At 33.0% G+C, this 16,643-nt stretch overlaps 2 protein-coding genes and 1 pseudogene across 2 annotated transcripts; 1 reads left to right on the forward strand and 2 right to left on the reverse strand.

The window, feature by feature from the left end:
* Positions 1–398: 398 nt before the first annotated feature.
* LOC146897698 (mechanosensitive ion channel protein 1, mitochondrial-like) lies at positions 399–5,305 on the reverse strand. Its single transcript, XM_085732144.1, has 6 exons — positions 5,298–5,305; positions 4,871–5,029; positions 4,455–4,543; positions 2,965–3,072; positions 1,654–1,875; positions 399–645 (listed from the first exon to the last, which is right to left on the reverse strand). The coding sequence occupies exons 2-6, from the start codon at positions 5,016–5,018 to the stop codon at positions 538–540; spliced, it is 675 nt and encodes a 224-aa protein (XP_085588270.1). The 5' UTR covers positions 5,019–5,029; positions 5,298–5,305; the 3' UTR covers positions 399–537.
* Positions 5,306–8,020: 2,715 nt separating this feature from the next.
* LOC146897699 (UDP-glycosyltransferase 91C1-like) lies at positions 8,021–10,510 on the forward strand (annotated as a pseudogene).
* A 130-nt stretch (positions 10,511–10,640) lies between these two features.
* Positions 10,641–16,359, reverse strand: LOC146897700 (Mechanosensitive ion channel protein). The gene is made up of 7 exons (XM_085732145.1): positions 16,278–16,359; positions 15,221–16,127; positions 14,657–14,934; positions 13,687–13,787; positions 13,082–13,189; positions 11,854–12,075; positions 10,641–11,014 (listed from the first exon to the last, which is right to left on the reverse strand). The coding sequence occupies exons 2-7, from the start codon at positions 16,054–16,056 to the stop codon at positions 10,907–10,909; spliced, it is 1,653 nt and encodes a 550-aa protein (XP_085588271.1). The 5' UTR covers positions 16,057–16,127; positions 16,278–16,359; the 3' UTR covers positions 10,641–10,906.
* Positions 16,360–16,643: the final 284 nt, after the last annotated feature.

Below are 16,643 nucleotides of genomic sequence, written 5' to 3' on the forward strand. Positions count from 1 at the left end.
CCTATTATTTTCCTTTATTGCCTTTTATCAATTCTCCTTCTTTTTGCTTTGTAATTAATTTGATGAACCGAATTTAATCAGAAAACTTAACGAACCAAATTACCTTTTATTACGCTATATTTTATCATTTTTGGCAACTGGCTCTAGTATTATTTAACTTAAATATATTTTATCAAAAATCATAAAATATATGAACAAATATTTTGTAAAAAAAATTGGTTTAATAATTGTATTTAGTATTTTTTTTAAATTAATATATAGAAAATTTATTTATTTAAATTAAACAATATATCTACATTTAGTATTGATCTACATATACATTCAATTATGTCCATTTACTTGTATTTAGTTATGTCCATTTTAGTAATTATACTTTCATAAGCAACTTTGATCAAAACTATCCGAACAACATTCAATTTGTTTAATCAATTTTGTATTATTGTATCCAAACATAAATCAATTCTGCCAGAATCAATTTTATCCAAACCAAACCAAACACACGACTTTGTACATTTTAAAACTAAAGCTTAACACGTCTTAAATAGTGTCATTCCGTGTGCTTCCAATAGCACCACCATGATTTTCAATGATCTGAATTGCTTGCAGCAGAATATCCCCTTGTGCAGAGCCTAACTCATCTTTGCGCTGAAAGAAAGAATAATATGAGAAAAACCAGAGTTAAAAAGATGTTGAACCAAATATGGTGGAATTAAAGGATAAAGATGTCTGACATAAACAAACCAGTGCATATAACAGAACTACATAGCAAAGTGCAAAACATAGAAAACATGATAGCGGACCTTTGTTCAAAAAGCAATCTGTTAGGTAAAGTCTGACATGTAGAGCAATCAATGTTAATAAATTCATGTTATATATTAGGTCCTAAAATAGACTATTTACCTCTAAACAAAATTAAATGGTTTAGTCTGTTGTTTCTATGGTCTCCCTCAACCTCTATCATCATGTTAACAATCTAGGGTTTCAGATAAAAGAACAATGACGGCTAGGATTTCAATAGAATAGGGCCTAATAGAAACCTAAATGGCCCAATAGCATAGACCCAATAACTTACTATCCAACACTTCCACTCAATCTCACGATGCAACATGACACATCGAGTGTTTGTCAAACAAAAAAACATACTAAAAATATAAACTTTAACATATCATCAAACATCCATACCTTGCTTCTAATAGTTTTCTATATATATGTCTAAACCACAATGCTTCTATATGCCTTCTTGGCCACTTGGCAATGCCATTACTTCTACGTGATGCTTTTCAATTAGATAAACTATATTATCATCTGAATTTGATGATTCCAATTAAGATACACTGAGATATCTTTTGCATTACTCCTTTTCAATAGGAAAGAATAACAAGCAGGAAAGTCAAACAAATGCAATAAAGGATGAAGCAAAGAAAATTGAAAGAAAATTATATCTATGTTGTTTATTTTCTGACTAGCACACCCCGGAGGTAATAGGTTGGCGTTTCAAATATCAATATGCTTCTACGTTAAATCTTTCATAAAGTAATTCGAGAATAATTATTCTCAAGGCATTTTAAAAACAAATGAATCATTGAGTCGTTTAGTGTGAAGCAAGCATAATATGGATAAAAATTAATTCAGAGACTCAGATTAGTGGCGTACCATGTTCTTGAGGTTGTATTCAAGAGTCAGTTCTGCATATTTACTTGTTATGCGTGACAAGAAACAACGGGGAACATCTTTTCCTAGGAAAACTTTTGCATTTGATCTTAACATGCCTTTTATATCATTCGATATATGGGAAATCTTACTTAAACCCTTAGCTCGAAGAGGGATTTTGGTAGTAATGGCATGATAATCAGCACGAGATTTGTTCACAATTACCTACAAAATTAGCATGGAAAAGAGTGTTGTAAGTTGTAACCATGATGACTGAAGAGGCAAGTTGTCATAATCACAAGATCAACAACAACATAAGCAAGGAAAAGATTATTGAGATTACAAGGCAACAACTTATGCATCAGTTTGCTCATACAGACGTGTAAATGTGAGGTATCAGCTTCAAAATTTACATATCCTCCGGATAAGTTTCCTCACAGATATATTCAAACCCCAAATAAATGAATCATAAAATGAATTTAAAATACAGGTGCAATAAGATAACTTAGCCTCAGTTTAAAAACTAATGAAAATAACGTTCAGAGACAAGAGTAATGACAACATCAAAATCAGACCATGAAGAAGCATAACATGGTAATGCATTTTTTTTTCGTCGGATGGTAATGCATTGTTGAATCATTTGACCAATGTTATTCCACTAAATAAGAAGTAACAATCATATTGTTTGAAATACATACACATGCAACACTTCTTTCTTCCATGATGTATTCATTTTCATATATTTAGTAACATACAAATTGTGATTTAAAAAACACCAAGGAGAAGAAGGATCCCTGGAATCTAGTAAGATGGAACAACAGATTTATACATAGATTTATATTATAAGAACTATGAGCCTGCTCAAACTATTAAATTGTGATTTAAAAAACACCAAGGAGAAGAGGATCCCTGGAATCTAGAAGCCTGCTCAAACTATTGCTTGGAAAGTCAAACAACAGAACTATAAGTCAAAGAGGCATTGGAGAATAGAGAATACTCTTGGTCAAAATACTAGACTCAACCATGCACAACAGACATGCAGTGGGCATTTTGCAACGAGTTGTATTTTCTATTTTTGTATGATAAATTTGTACCAGAGAACAACATGATTGATTTGGAATGTTTGAGTGTTCATAACAGATAAGGCTCTTTCAAAGTCAATGCATATATGCGGTCAGAGAAAGAAAGAAGCAAAGCAATAAAGTAGGACTGACTATTGTGTGACCTATTTTTCTGCTTTGCTGAAGCGACTGCAGGAAAGTGAACCTGTCAGAATCCCTCAAAAAAAAAAAAGAGGGGAAAAGGAAGGCCTACCTCGCTAGAAAATAATGAGTTCGGCACAATGACTCGGAAGTTCTCAGGACTAAGCAATGATGTGCTAGTAAGACCAATATCCACCACTTGACCCTCTATCGATCCATCCTGCAGTTTTCACAATTTCTCAGACACATTCAAGAAATATCACATCTTTATTGAAGCATAATAGAGCTCACCAAATATTCCAAAATTTCCGAATTTCAAAAATTCTCATTGCATTATCACTGATAGTCTAATAGTCTTATATCCTAGTAATAAATCTGTTGGTATCCTCCAAATTTTATTTTACTTAATTTAAAAAAAAAAAAAAAAAACCTTACCTAATGCTGTTCTAACTTTGGCCCCTCAAATGATTTAACGTTGACTCTACCCTTGGATGTACATGCAATATCTATACATGCACTACATACTAGTTCTATAATACAAAATCTACACTTACAGTGTGTTTGGTTGGAGAGAAATAAAGAGGAGAGAAGTATTAAAGAGAGAAAGAGGAGAGAAGTATCACACTTCTCCTGTTTGGGAGACAGAAGAAATAGGGGAGAGAGGCTTATTTGACGTGGGCCCCATGCTTTTTCTCTTCTTCGCAAAACTGAGAAGAAAGAGGAGAGAAGCTCTTCTTTTTAATATATTTCCTTTTATACCCTTGTTTTCTTCACCGGAAGAATAACATAATATTCTCAAGCTCTCAATGCTTCAGGGGAATTGTTTGGCCACCATTACACCTTAAACAGGAAGAAGACCAACAACACACTCTTTATTGAAGGAACCACACACTCATGTCTATAAATTATTCTGGTTGTTGAGTTGAAGAAGGAGAGGTAAGCTTGGTTTGATTTTTCAATTAAATAAAATATAATTAAAAAATATTATTGTGGTGGATGCCTTAACGGTGAACAACAGTGGACAAGGGAATGAATAATGAGGGATTGAAATGGTGTGTATGCCTCAACAGTGGCGGTGGGAGTGCTGCAATCAACACATTGACATAATTTTTGTACTTTTAAATTTTTCAAAAATATTATTAGGACCTAAATAAAATCAAGGGCATTTTAGTACTTTTATAAACAATCAACATTTCTTTCTCATCAATTTCTCTCATCTCTCTTTTATACCAAACAATACATCAAATCCATCTTATTTCTCATCTATTTCTCTCTCCTCATACTCTCTCTCACCTATTTCTCTCTTCACACTTTCTTCTCGCTACCAAACACACCCTTAGAACAAGGCACCAATAACGAGTATAATATGATTGTTACCCCTGAATGTAACAAATAATTGCCATTCTTCCCCTAAAAAAACTTAATTCCAAATACGGCATACAAGCGTAAAACAGACAGTGAAAACTTAATTCCAAATACGGCATACCAGCGTAAAACAGATAGCGAGTCCATGGTTCAGAAAATCAAATTTCCCATATTTAAGTAAACCGGGAAAAATCACTAATTGCATCTAGTCATCAATCATATACTAAATCAACGTACTTTTATTGTATCTCCAATTGAGAAGGGCAAGAATAAACCGCTGAACACATTGCCAAGTACGTGTCTGGCCACAAAAGCAGTAACAAGTCCTGTATAAGACAAAGAAAGATAAAGAATGACCAGCACATTCTCATTCGATCCTTCAATAGGAAATACCAAATATTTCACAAAAATAGAATGTGCCAAAGGATTATAAAACAATTTTAACTTAATTTGTGAGATTTGGTGCTCTTTAATAATATAAGCAAAGTGGAACTTGTCACACTATATATCACTTTCTACAATCTAATGGGAAGTGTCAACTTTTATTAAATCTACAATCTTAACAAGAATATTCATGCATCCATCAACATTATAGAAAACCAAAGGTCTAGTAAAAGGAAAGATACTAAAAACAAACTTGACAAGATACTCACCGGCTCCTACAGCAGCAACTCTTACAGTAGATTGCACAGGCACACCACAAACACATGAAATTCTTGAAATTTTCAATGACCCATTAGGGTTAGAGTGATGATTTTGAACATTTGGGACACTGAAACTGGAAAACCTAGTAGCAGACATTGTTAAACAATCTGCAAATTGAAGAACACGAATCAGTAACGAAACTTGAAGGTTTAAGAATTAAAAAACTTGGAATAATTGAATAAAATGATAAACCCTAACAGAAACTAATCTGAATAAACCAACACTCAAAAAAACCATTGCAAGAAGTTACTTTAAACTTCAAAATTTGATCCGCATGATACATGAGAGCAATGTAATGTATGATGAATTTAAGAAAGCACCATACCATATAAAGCATAGAAAATTCACTGTAATTTTTCCCTAACAGAAAGTAACAGACACGACGGAGAGGTTGAAGGGAAGAAGAAGAAGTACTCACAGACACGACGGAGAAACGGAGTGACCGACCGAAACACCACGAATCAGTTGAAGAAGAGAGGGACCAAAACGGCACCGTTTTACCTCTTCAAAATGGACCGGGTTAAATTATTTGTATTTGTATTTCAATGGGCTTTCTAAATTATCAAATACTATCTCCCATATACCCCCTTAAGTCACACATCATACTCCTAACCTAAGTAGTATATGGAATTATCATTTTATCCTAGCAATTTTAAAAATATTTATACTTATTTAATTATGTCCTAGAAAATTTACATTTGGATTTTTCATAAAAAAATTGATCCCCTTAAAAAAATTTGAAAAATCAAAATTTGAGTTTCAAAAAAAAAAAATCAATATATATCTTCTTTTTTTCTTTCAGAATTTGTGAGGGAATGGAGACTAAGTTTAGGACAATAAGAGATATTTCTACTAAATTACTCATCATAGGATTGTATTGTTTCCACACCTGTCTATTGTACTACCGTAATTTTTGTTGAGTTGAGGTGCAATATATCACCCAACAAATTTCAGAGTGTTGAGTTTTTGATTATTTATTTTTATTTTCTGTCATTTAATTTGTGTACCGTTAGATTGATCATATGGCTAAAGATTGGGGAAGGAGAGAGTAGGATACAACTTTGAAGGAGAGGATCCGGTTCCCATTTTCAATTTAATATACAAAATAATATATCTCTCTCATTTTCTTCTTGTCTTTCTCATGAGATTTATAATTGTATTAACCTGTAAGCAATTGATCAATAATAAGGAAAATCTGAAAGATACTAAAATGAAAACAAATGCGATACAACAATCCCCGGACAAGGATACAAAGGAAAAAAAAATGCAATTTAATAAAAAAATGAATGATTAATTTCCAACTTCAAATTAAATTGATCAACCGTGTCCAGATGTTAAAAATACGAATTCAGTCCTCAAAACAAGTAGAACATGAACAAGCATTCTAAACCTCGATAAGATTATGATATTGTTGATGGAGAAATAATTTAGTCGAAGTTCGGCTGAATATCCTTAAATTTGATTTCCTTTGCTTTAAAAAATTGACACTAAGGGAGGAACTATGTCTCTTATTTGTGTGTTTCTTAACTTCTCTAGTAGATCATTAGGTATGGTCGTTTTGGTTATGTGAAATAAGTTTGTTTGATATATTTGATGTGTTAATTACGATGTATGAAATGAGTATGTATGGTAAAACTATTGCATATTAGCCAAATGACATGACTACAATGTAAATGGCGCGGAACTTTTGGTAGTTGTTCATGTACCTCTCTTGTATTTTCACCACTATGTTTTCAGATGCTTTGGGAGTGTCTTTTTTGAGAGACTTGGTTTCCTTTTTTCGTGTTCGTTTTTTCCTTCATGTAGCCAAAAAAAAAAAATGTCTATAAAAGGTAATACTTTTCTTGAAAGATATAAAAGGTAATATTTAGAAAGTGAGAATCCATGAAACCGCCATAGAGAATCAAAGGCTTGATGTTGTTGTGTTGAATTGAGAATTTTTCCTTTATAAGCCAGAAACTTATTCTTAGATAATTTTGTGAATGTTCATGTACTTGTTGATAATTTATTGTTGAAGCAAGTTGCTATCGTGTAATCTGGGAAAATCTTAACATTTCATGCGATTAGTATATTAAACGTTTTGAAACACATTTGCTACACGCAAACACTGCTTATGAATTTTAGAATATTTGTGTGTCATAATCCTCTATAGGAAGAGGACTCTAGTTCGTCTTTATCCCTTTTGAAGTATAGTTCTTTTTCATTTATTTTCAATCAACAACTTTAGATATATAATTAAACTTCGACTTTAATAAATATGTACTATCGATAGTTTATATCATCCAATTATATTTTACAAAGTGATACTATTATAGATTTAGATAGTAGTGAAAAACTTGTTTATATTATCGGTTGACATCCATCAAAGTCTTACTCTTCATACATATGTCACAACTTTTTAATTAATAAAAAAAAAAATATACAATTTACACTAGTTGTGATTTTAGTGCATGTTTTGACACAGTGTGAGGCTTTTGCAACTCTCATCACCCGACTTTACTAGGAATGGGGTGCATTCAAGGTGGCATAGTTGAAATAAAAATTCCAGCTCTTCTTCGTTCTTCTAAGAACACAATCAAGTCATCATAGTTATCTTTGAATTATTCAAGCTAAGTTAGCTTTGCTCACGGTCTCATAACAATGCATGCAACTTCATTTTTTTTTTTTAATAACGCCGATGTTTGGCAACTTCGATTCACTCAACAATCTCCTCAATAAGCATTTATAAAAAAATAGAAGCAAATCACGGTCAATTGTTTAAACAAACATTAATTAAACTTGTATCAATAAAAAAAAATCAATTTCATGTCAAATGAGAATTGGTGGAGTTAGAAAAAATTTAAACAACTGTTGGAACATATAATTTTTCTTTGGTGATTTAACATGCTTATAAGTTATCATGGAACAGTTGTAAACAAAAAAAAAACTATAATGGAACGTATACAAATTAAATATTAATTGCAAATGTCCTTAAAAAAAATTAATAGCAAATGTGGTTAAAACATTTTTTTTTAAGGAAAAAAAGTTTTAAACATCAATAAAAAAAGTTAGATATCAACAAAAAGAAATCATTTACATGTAAGATCATTTATGTGTAAATGGGTGAGGAGGATATTTGATTTCATAAAAACATGGGATGAGGAGCATATTTGTTAATACTATTAAACATTAGTTCTTGTAATCATTGAAAAAGCAAACAAAATAAAAACAACTTGTTTGACGGTCACGTGGAGGTAAAAATCAAACTTTTTTTTTGGTGGAAAAATCTTTCATTGTCCCATGCTAAATGCATCCTTAGGAATGTAACTTTTCCTCGATTGAGAGAGGTTTCCTCGCATAAAATTTAATCGCCTATCTATCGTGATCGGCTGACAATATAATTACTTTTAGGGGTAAGCAAATGTCCTCATGCGTTGTGTTATTTGTTGATCCTTGAGAAATGAAATGATGTGACGTAAGTATCAGAGCCGCACATGAACAATGTCATTATTGCACCGTAAAATAGGAAACTAGCAGTTATAACCAATTATACGGCTTTCATCATTTTGCCAACCTTTTTTTTTGCCAACCTTTTAGTGGATATTCATGAGTTGTTGGCGAAAGACTGGAACATTACCTTGCATCGTATTCCTTGCGAAGGGAATCAATGTGCAAATATTTTAGCAAAACTTGGAGCAAATGGGAGAAACCTTTGGTCATTGTTCATGAACCTCTCTATTGTCTTTCCACAGTTATGCTTACGGATGCTTTCAGAGTGTCTTTTTGAGGGACTGGTTTTCTTTTCTCGTGTTCCTTTTTTTCCACTTTCATATAAAAAAGGAATTTGGTGACTCTAGTCATTTGAAGCTTGGTGAAGAAATAAGTAAAGTCTGAACAAAAATCGTTACAACCATGGTTTGAACTTATATTCTTTCGAATAATTCATCTTTAATTGAAACTCATTAACCACTTTAGTTTAACAATTTCAGAATTTGATCTATTGTTTGATAAATCAGCCTTAATTCTGTCATTAAAATGAAATTGAAATAGAAGCAATTATTTATCACTTTTGAAGTATAATTCCTTTTCATTCATTTTCAATCAACAACTTTTGATATAATTAAACTGAGTTTAATAAATAGGTACTATCTTTTTTGGGACACAAATAAATATATGTACTATCACTAGTGTAAAATGTTACATTATCATCTAATTATATCTCACACAAAGTGACACTATGATGAGATATGATTAGATGGTCGAGAAAAACTTTTAAGATGTAGTAGAAATTCCATTACAGTCATTAAACAAACATCTCTTGCCAGAAGGTGCTGAAGCAATTATGGACATTCCATTTGATAAGATTCAATACTTAGAACAAGCATATATAAACTCGAAAATCCAGTGAAACAATTAGTATCCAAAAGGTTACCTAATTGGATAATATGTGATTATTAATCCTCATTGGATAGTAGATATTGCAGAAGAGTTTCATGTAAAGCTAATATAATATTTTGTTGTGTCGACCGCAACATTAGTATTCCTTGGACCACCAAGTAATACAACGAATGCTCGCTTCTTGCCAGTGAGTTTAACATCGCCACCCAATAGGTGACGTTTCTATCATCAGTTGCTTATACAAGAAATGAGGCAGTTGCATTTTTTAAGAATGTCCATCAAAACAATGCTTCCGAGCATAGTGGTATTGACAGGCTTGTCAAGGTAATTGATGCTGCTAAAGTTGTAATATGTTGCAGTTGCTATGAGATTGAAAGTGAATATCTGAATCTATACAAGAAACTAGTTGGGAAGCCTGTGATTCCTATAGGTTTGTTGGCTGTGGAGATGCCACAAAGAGGAATTTTTGATGGATTGGGATCAATAATAGGATCAAGATCAGAGACTATGATGTTTGAGTGGCTTGATCAGCAAGCAGCAAAATCGGTTGTTTTTGTAGGGTTTGGAAGTGAATGCAAATTGAGCAAGGAACAAGTTTTTGAAATAGCTTATGGAACTTGAAATAGCTTAATGATGATGATTTTCTACCTATTGGTTTCAATGAAGGAGAAGTGATAGAGGACTTGTTTGCATGGGATGGATACCGCAAGAGATATTATCACATTCATATATTGGTGGATCATTGTTTCATTCTGGATGGGTTTCAGCAATTGAAACATTGCAATTTGGAAACAACCTTGTTGTGTTACCATTCATTGTTGATCAGCATCTTAATGCAAGGCTTTTGGTGGAAAAGGGTTTGGCTATTGAAGTTAAAAGAAATGAAGATGGAACATTCACTAGAAATGAAATCACTTCACTTGGACAAGCAACAAAGTAAAAACAAGACAAGCTGCTGCAATTGTTGGAAACTTGAAGCTGCATCACGATCATTACATAGCAGCATTTGTCCAGTTTCTCAAGGATGGAATCAGGAAACAGATATGTAGTTGAAGAGGTTATAAACTTCTATTATTTTCACGTTAGGACATTCTTCTCCCTACTGCATTTGGCAAATTAATAAGTTTCGAAAAATCCAAACAATAATGGTTATATGTGTTGAAAGTGTGAACAAATTTTAGACTCACTTAATCATATTTCTTCATCTTTGACATTATGATTTACATTGAAATAAAATGGTGAGATATAATTTGATACTTGAATAAAACTTGCATATACTATAGTTTGGTGTGTGTACCTTCTATGTATCAACTACCACAAACATTCAAAGGCTTCCTGAACTTCCTTCAACTTTAACTCATTTGTTAGACTTTGTGGCTCATATAACTTGCTCATAAATGTATAACTTTTTATATCATTCAATAAATCAAAATAAAAAATCTGAAGCCAAATGATATCTGACTACACAGATCCAACTGACGTTAGAAAATTGCTTTGGCTGCAAATGATGCCTAGTTAGTGTAGTTCCAGACTTTGTACATTTTAAAACTAAAGCTTATCACGTCTTGAAATCAAGCATCCTAAAAATTATCCTTGTGTTGAGTATGTTACTTAGTGTCATTCCATGTGCTTCCAAGAGCAACACCATGATTCTTAATGATTTGAACTGCTTGCAGGAGAATATCTTGTTCTGCAGAGTAGAACTCATCTTTGCGCTGAAAGAAAGAATAATATAAGAAAAACAAGAGAGTTAAAAAGATGTACAACCAAATATGGTGAAATTAGGTCCTAAAATAGACTATTTACCTCTAATTTTTTTTAAATGGTTTAGTCTATTATTTCCATGGTCTCCCTCAACCTCTAATTATTGGACTATTTTCTATCATGTTAAAAATCTAGGGTTTCAGGGAAAAGAACAATGACAACTAGGGTTTCAATAACATAGGTCCCAATAGAAATCTAAAGGGCCCAATAACTTACTATCTAATGCTTCCCCTCAAACTCGCGATGCAACATGAAACATCGAGAGTTTGTCAAACAAAAAAAAACAAAACAACATACTAAAAATATAAACTTTAACCCTCCATATTGTGCTTCTAATAGTTTTCTATATATATGTCTAAACCGCTATGCTTCTATACCTTCTTGGCTACTTGGCAGTGCCATTACTTCTACGTGATGCTTTTCAATTAGATAAACTATATTATCATCTGAATTGATGATTCCAATTAAGAGACAGTGAGATATCTTTTGCATACTCCTTTTCAATAGAAAAAAATAACAAGCAGGAAAGCCAAACAAATGCAATAAAGGATGAAGCAAAGAAAATTGATAGAAAATTATATCTCTGTTGTTTACTTTCTGACTAGCACACGCCGGAGGTAATAGGTTGGCGTTTCAAATATCAATATGCTTGTACATCAAATCTTTCATAAAGTAATTCGAGAATAATTATTCCCAAAGCATTTTAAAAACAAATGAATCATTGAGTCGTTTAGTGTGAAGCAAGCATAATATGGATAAAAATTAATTCAGACTCAGATGAGTGGTGTACCATGTTCTTGAGGTTGTATCCAAGAGTCAGTTCTGCATATTTACTTTCTATGCGTGACAAGAAACAGCAGGGAACATCTTTTCCTAAGAAAACTTTTGCATTTGATGTTAACATGCCTTTAATATCATTCGATATATGGGGAATCTTACTTAAATCCTCAATTTGAAGAGGGATTTTGGTAAGAATGGCACGATAATCGGCACGGGACTTGTTCACAATTGCCTACAAAGTTAGCATGGAAAAGAGGGTTGTAAGTTGTAACCATGATGACTGAAACAGCAAGTTGTCATAATCATAAGATCAACAGCATAAGCAAGGAAAATATTATTGAGATTATAAGGCAACAACTTATGCATCGGTTGTAAATTTGAGCTATCAGCTTCAAAATTTACATATCCTCTGGAGAAGTTTCCTCACAGATATATTCAAATTTCAAACCCCAAATAAATGAATTTAAAATACATGTGCAATCAAGTAAGCCAATCAAATAAGGCCTCAGTTTGAAAACTGATGAAAAGAACGTTCAGAGACAAATGTAAAGACAGAATCAAAATCAGACCATGAAGGAGCATAACATAGTAATGCATTGTTTTTTTTCCCAGTCGAATGGTAATGCATTGTTGAATCATTTGACCATTGTTATTCCACTAAATAAGAAGTAACAAACATATTGGTTGATATACATACACACACAACACTTGTTTCTTCCATAATGTATTCATTTTATCTATTTACTAACATAAAAATTATGATTTAAAAAACACCAAGGAGAACAGGACTCCTGCAATCTAGTAAGATAGAACAACAGATTTATACATAGATTTAAGTACAAGATTATAAGAAGCCTGCTCAAACTATTTCTTGGAAAATCAAACAACAGAATAATAACTCAGTGAGGCATGAGAATACTCTTGGTCTAAATACACAACAGACATGCAGTGGGAATTTTGCAACGAGTTGTATTTTCTATTTTTGTATGATAAATTTGTACCAACGAAAATCATGATTGATTTGGAATGTTTGAGTGTTCAGAACAGATATGGCTCTCTCAAACTCAATGCATGTATGCAGTCAGAGAAAGAAAGAAGCAAAGCAATAAAGTAGGACTGACTACTTCTAAATTGTGGGACCTACTTCTCTGTTTTGCTGAAGCGACTGCAGGAAAGTGAGCCTGTACAGAATCCCTCAAAAAACAAAAAAAAAAAAAAAGGGGAAAAGGAAGGCCTACCTGGCTAGAAAAAAATGAGTTCGGCACAATGACTGGGAACTTCTCAGGACTCAGCAATGATGTGCTAGTAAGACCAATTTCCACCACTTGACCTTCTATCGATCCAGCCTGCAGTTTGCACAATTTCTCAGACACATTCAAGAAATATCACATCTTTATTGAAGCATAGAACTCACCAAATATTCCAGAATTTTCGAATTTCATAGAATTCTCTTTGCATATCAGTGACAGTCTGATAGTCTCATCTCGTAGTAATACATTTGTTGGTGTCCTCCAAATTTTATTTTACTTCATTAAAAAAACCCTTATTTAACGTTGTTCTAATTTTGGCCCCTCAAATGTTTTAACCCTGATTCTACCCTTGAATGTACATGCAATATCTATATATGCACTACATGCGCACAAATAATGAGTATAATATGATTGTTACCCCTAGATGTAAACAAATAATTGCCATTCTTCCCTAAAAAACATAATTGCAACATAACTGCAAATAAGGCATAGATGTGTAAAACAAATGGCGAATCCATGGTTCAAAAAATCATATTTCTTGTAAAAAGTAAACCGGTAACGATCACTAATTTGCATCTATTAAATCAACATACTTTTATCGTATCTCCAATTGAGAAGGGCTTAGAAAACTGCATGGATAAACCGCTAAACACATTGCCAAGTACGTCTCTGGCAGCAAAAGCAGTAGCAACTCCTGTATAAAGATAGAAATAAAAAACCATGAAAATTTTCCATCCCTTATTTTATAAGCATAAAAATAAATAAGCAACAGGATAAAAAGTTTATAAATAAATGAGCAAAACTCAGAGAGATCTTCACATGTGTTAGTGTAAGACTCACGAACTGGAACTTCACATGTCTCAGTCACCAATTGGAACACATGAAAATACTGTGTTTTATTCCTTTATTTTTCTTATAACTGATATTATAACTTTTACAGCTCTAGAACTATCTATCTCTTCAAAGATTGAGGCAACATTTTCATGAAACCAAGTTATACAATATTTAGTCCCAACTCAAGACATTTTAAGATCAAAGCATGACCAGCACATTCTCATTCGATCCTTCAATAGGAAACACTAAATATTTCTCAAAGATAGAATGCACCAAAGGATTACAAAACAATCTTAACTTATCAGATTTGATGCTTTTTTTTTTTTTTTGGGTCAAGTAGCCTAGTGGCTAGAGAAATTCACCTTAAAGATGAATAAGTGGGGTGTCTGGGTTCGAACCTCGGCCCTTGCACATATTGTGCATTATCCCTTACCAAATGAGCTAAGCTCATAGGGACAGATTTGATGCTTAATATAAGCAAACTGGAACTGCTCTTTAATATAAGCAAACTGGAACTTGTCACGCAGTTTCTAGAATCTAATAGTGTCAACTTTCAACCAGATTGATATACTTATAAGAAACTTTTATTTCTTAGAACATATAATCTTAACACAGTTTTCATACCTCCGTCAACATTGTAGAAAACCAAAAGTCTAGTAAAAGGAAAATACCAAAAAGTTTTAAGAATGTAAAATCAAACTAACAATAGTCAATAAATTTACTACTTACCTCCTACACCACCAACTGTAACAATAGATTGCACAGCCACACCACAAGCCTCAGCCAAAGCCATTATACCAATCACAAATAGACCAATAGACGAGATTTTGTCTAGAGCAAGCATTTTCTCCCTATCAAGTCCAAGTACACTTTGACTCGACAAAGTCCGTGCAAAAACATTTGTTTTCCATCTATGCAAAAACCATACAAATGAAAGAATCACTGCACCCCTCCAAGTGGGTGCAAGGTATTGCGAAGCTATAGCTGTTGGAGCTACCATTACAGCACTGCATTAAATAAAATCAACTTTCACACAATCGAACATGTAGTCAAAAAATGATACACACACGGTTTTAAATAAAGGTTTGGATATGGGCCGCAACATAATTTTTTTATGTTGCCACAATGCGACCGCGATTGAGGTCGCATCGGCTGCAATTCTCCATAATATCAAAGATTCTGACGCGACCACACCCGTTACCTCGACAACTATTTAAAACCCTAAACACATAATACAAAAAGAGATAAAAACAGGATCAATAATATCTTTAATTATATAAATAATACACTAACATTTGTGAGAATGCCAAAAAGGTAACCAAATATCGCACTGGGTATTCCATAGCACCCCAAAAGCTTTTTTCATAAGGAATTGGCTCCCCTGACAAGTTTCCTTGAAGCAGAGCAACCGGACTTTGCATTCCATATTTGTGAAATTTCCTCAAAATCCTCGGCAAGATGAACCAACCTACTAGAGTAGCAGTTAAAGTACCACCAACCGGAACGACCACCATGTTAAGATAAGGATGTGAATCAAGAAACTGTTGAGCATATGGAGTAACACCATCAGAACCTTCCTTAACCTTATCACCAGCATATGAAACTGCCTCAACAACACTCTTCCATGTATCTTTCATCCTATCAACCAAATCACCCGAAACAACCGAATCACCACCCCCACCCTTCACATCACTCACACCAGTCCCAACACCCACTTCTGTTTCACCATTCTTACTTCCTTCCCCTCCCAGACCCGATGAATACATTCGGGAACTCAACCCATTAGTCATCGTCGAATTAGAAACAAAAGGAACATTAACAACACTGAAACATACCCTAGGTGAATTAAACCCTTGGGTTTCAAATGCAGCATTGAATTTGAAACCCCTATGACCTGATAAAGAACCCAAATTTCTAAACTGAGTCTGAGCAAACATCTTAGGTGACTTAGACCCATTTTTTGAATAACGACGGCTCGATAAATCAGTACAAAAAATTGAAATTCTTGCAAGATTCAATGACCCATTAGGGTTAGAGTGATAATTTTGAACATTTTGGACATTGAAATTGGAAAAACCCTTGATTGAACTACGAAGAGATTTTACATGAGAAAACCTAATAGCAGACATTGTTAAACAAACTAAGAGCTCAGAAATTGAAAGAATACAGTAATGACATTGTTTGGAATCAACGGTTCAATCTGCAAATTGAAGAACACTAATCAGTAATTATAATGTAATAATAAAATTAGATTAATTAAATTTGAAGGTTTAAGAATTAAAAAGCTTGGAATAGGAATAATTGAATAATGTGATGAACCCTAAGTATGTATGAAGAAAAGAGAGCGTACCGTGAAGACGAAAACGACGAATGTTCTTTTCTTTGAAGAATGACTCTCCTTTTTCAATATTTGTTTTCTTGTGAAGTAAGACAGATAGCAGCAGAAAAAATATTTAATATACAAGGAAGAAAAAAAATACTATAACACCTCTCTCGTTCTTTTTTTGTCTTTTTAGATGTCTGAATTTTTTTTTGAACAAGCGAAAATGGAATATATATTAAAACACAAAGAGAAATTTCAAGCACAAGATGTGCTAGAAAGAACTCAACAGTATACAATTACAAATACATTAGTTAGACAAACAGAAACAAACTAGCCAATACCCAAACAAACAAAAGGGCTCGACCACCACATATGAAAATTATTACGGATCGA

Source organism: Medicago sativa, chromosome 8 (genome assembly GCF_051527215.1).
Source record: "Medicago sativa cultivar Bolivia chromosome 8, Bolivia_mono, whole genome shotgun sequence".
Classification (NCBI taxonomy): Eukaryota; Viridiplantae; Streptophyta; class Magnoliopsida; order Fabales; family Fabaceae; genus Medicago; species Medicago sativa.

Excerpts from the sequence above, each read along its gene's own strand:
- LOC146897698 (XM_085732144.1), bottom strand. The coding sequence starts at position 5,018 with ATGTCTGCTACTAGGTTTTCCAGTTTCAGTGTCCCAAATGTTCAAAAT. Across the intron at positions 3,073-4,454 it reads CAATTGGAGATACAATAAAA|GATGGATCGATAGAGGGTCA; the intron begins GTACGTTGATTT and ends TGAAAACTGCAG. Across the intron at positions 1,876-2,964 it reads ACTCATTATTTTCTAGCGAG|GTAATTGTGAACAAATCTCG; the intron begins GTAGGCCTTCCT and ends CTAATTTTGTAG.
- LOC146897700 (XM_085732145.1), bottom strand. The coding sequence starts at position 16,056 with ATGTCTGCTATTAGGTTTTCTCATGTAAAATCTCTTCGTAGTTCAATC. Across the intron at positions 12,076-13,081 it reads ACTCATTTTTTTCTAGCCAG|GCAATTGTGAACAAGTCCCG; the intron begins GTAGGCCTTCCT and ends CTAACTTTGTAG. Across the intron at positions 11,015-11,853 it reads GATACAACCTCAAGAACATG|CGCAAAGATGAGTTCTACTC; the intron begins GTACACCACTCA and ends TCTTTCTTTCAG.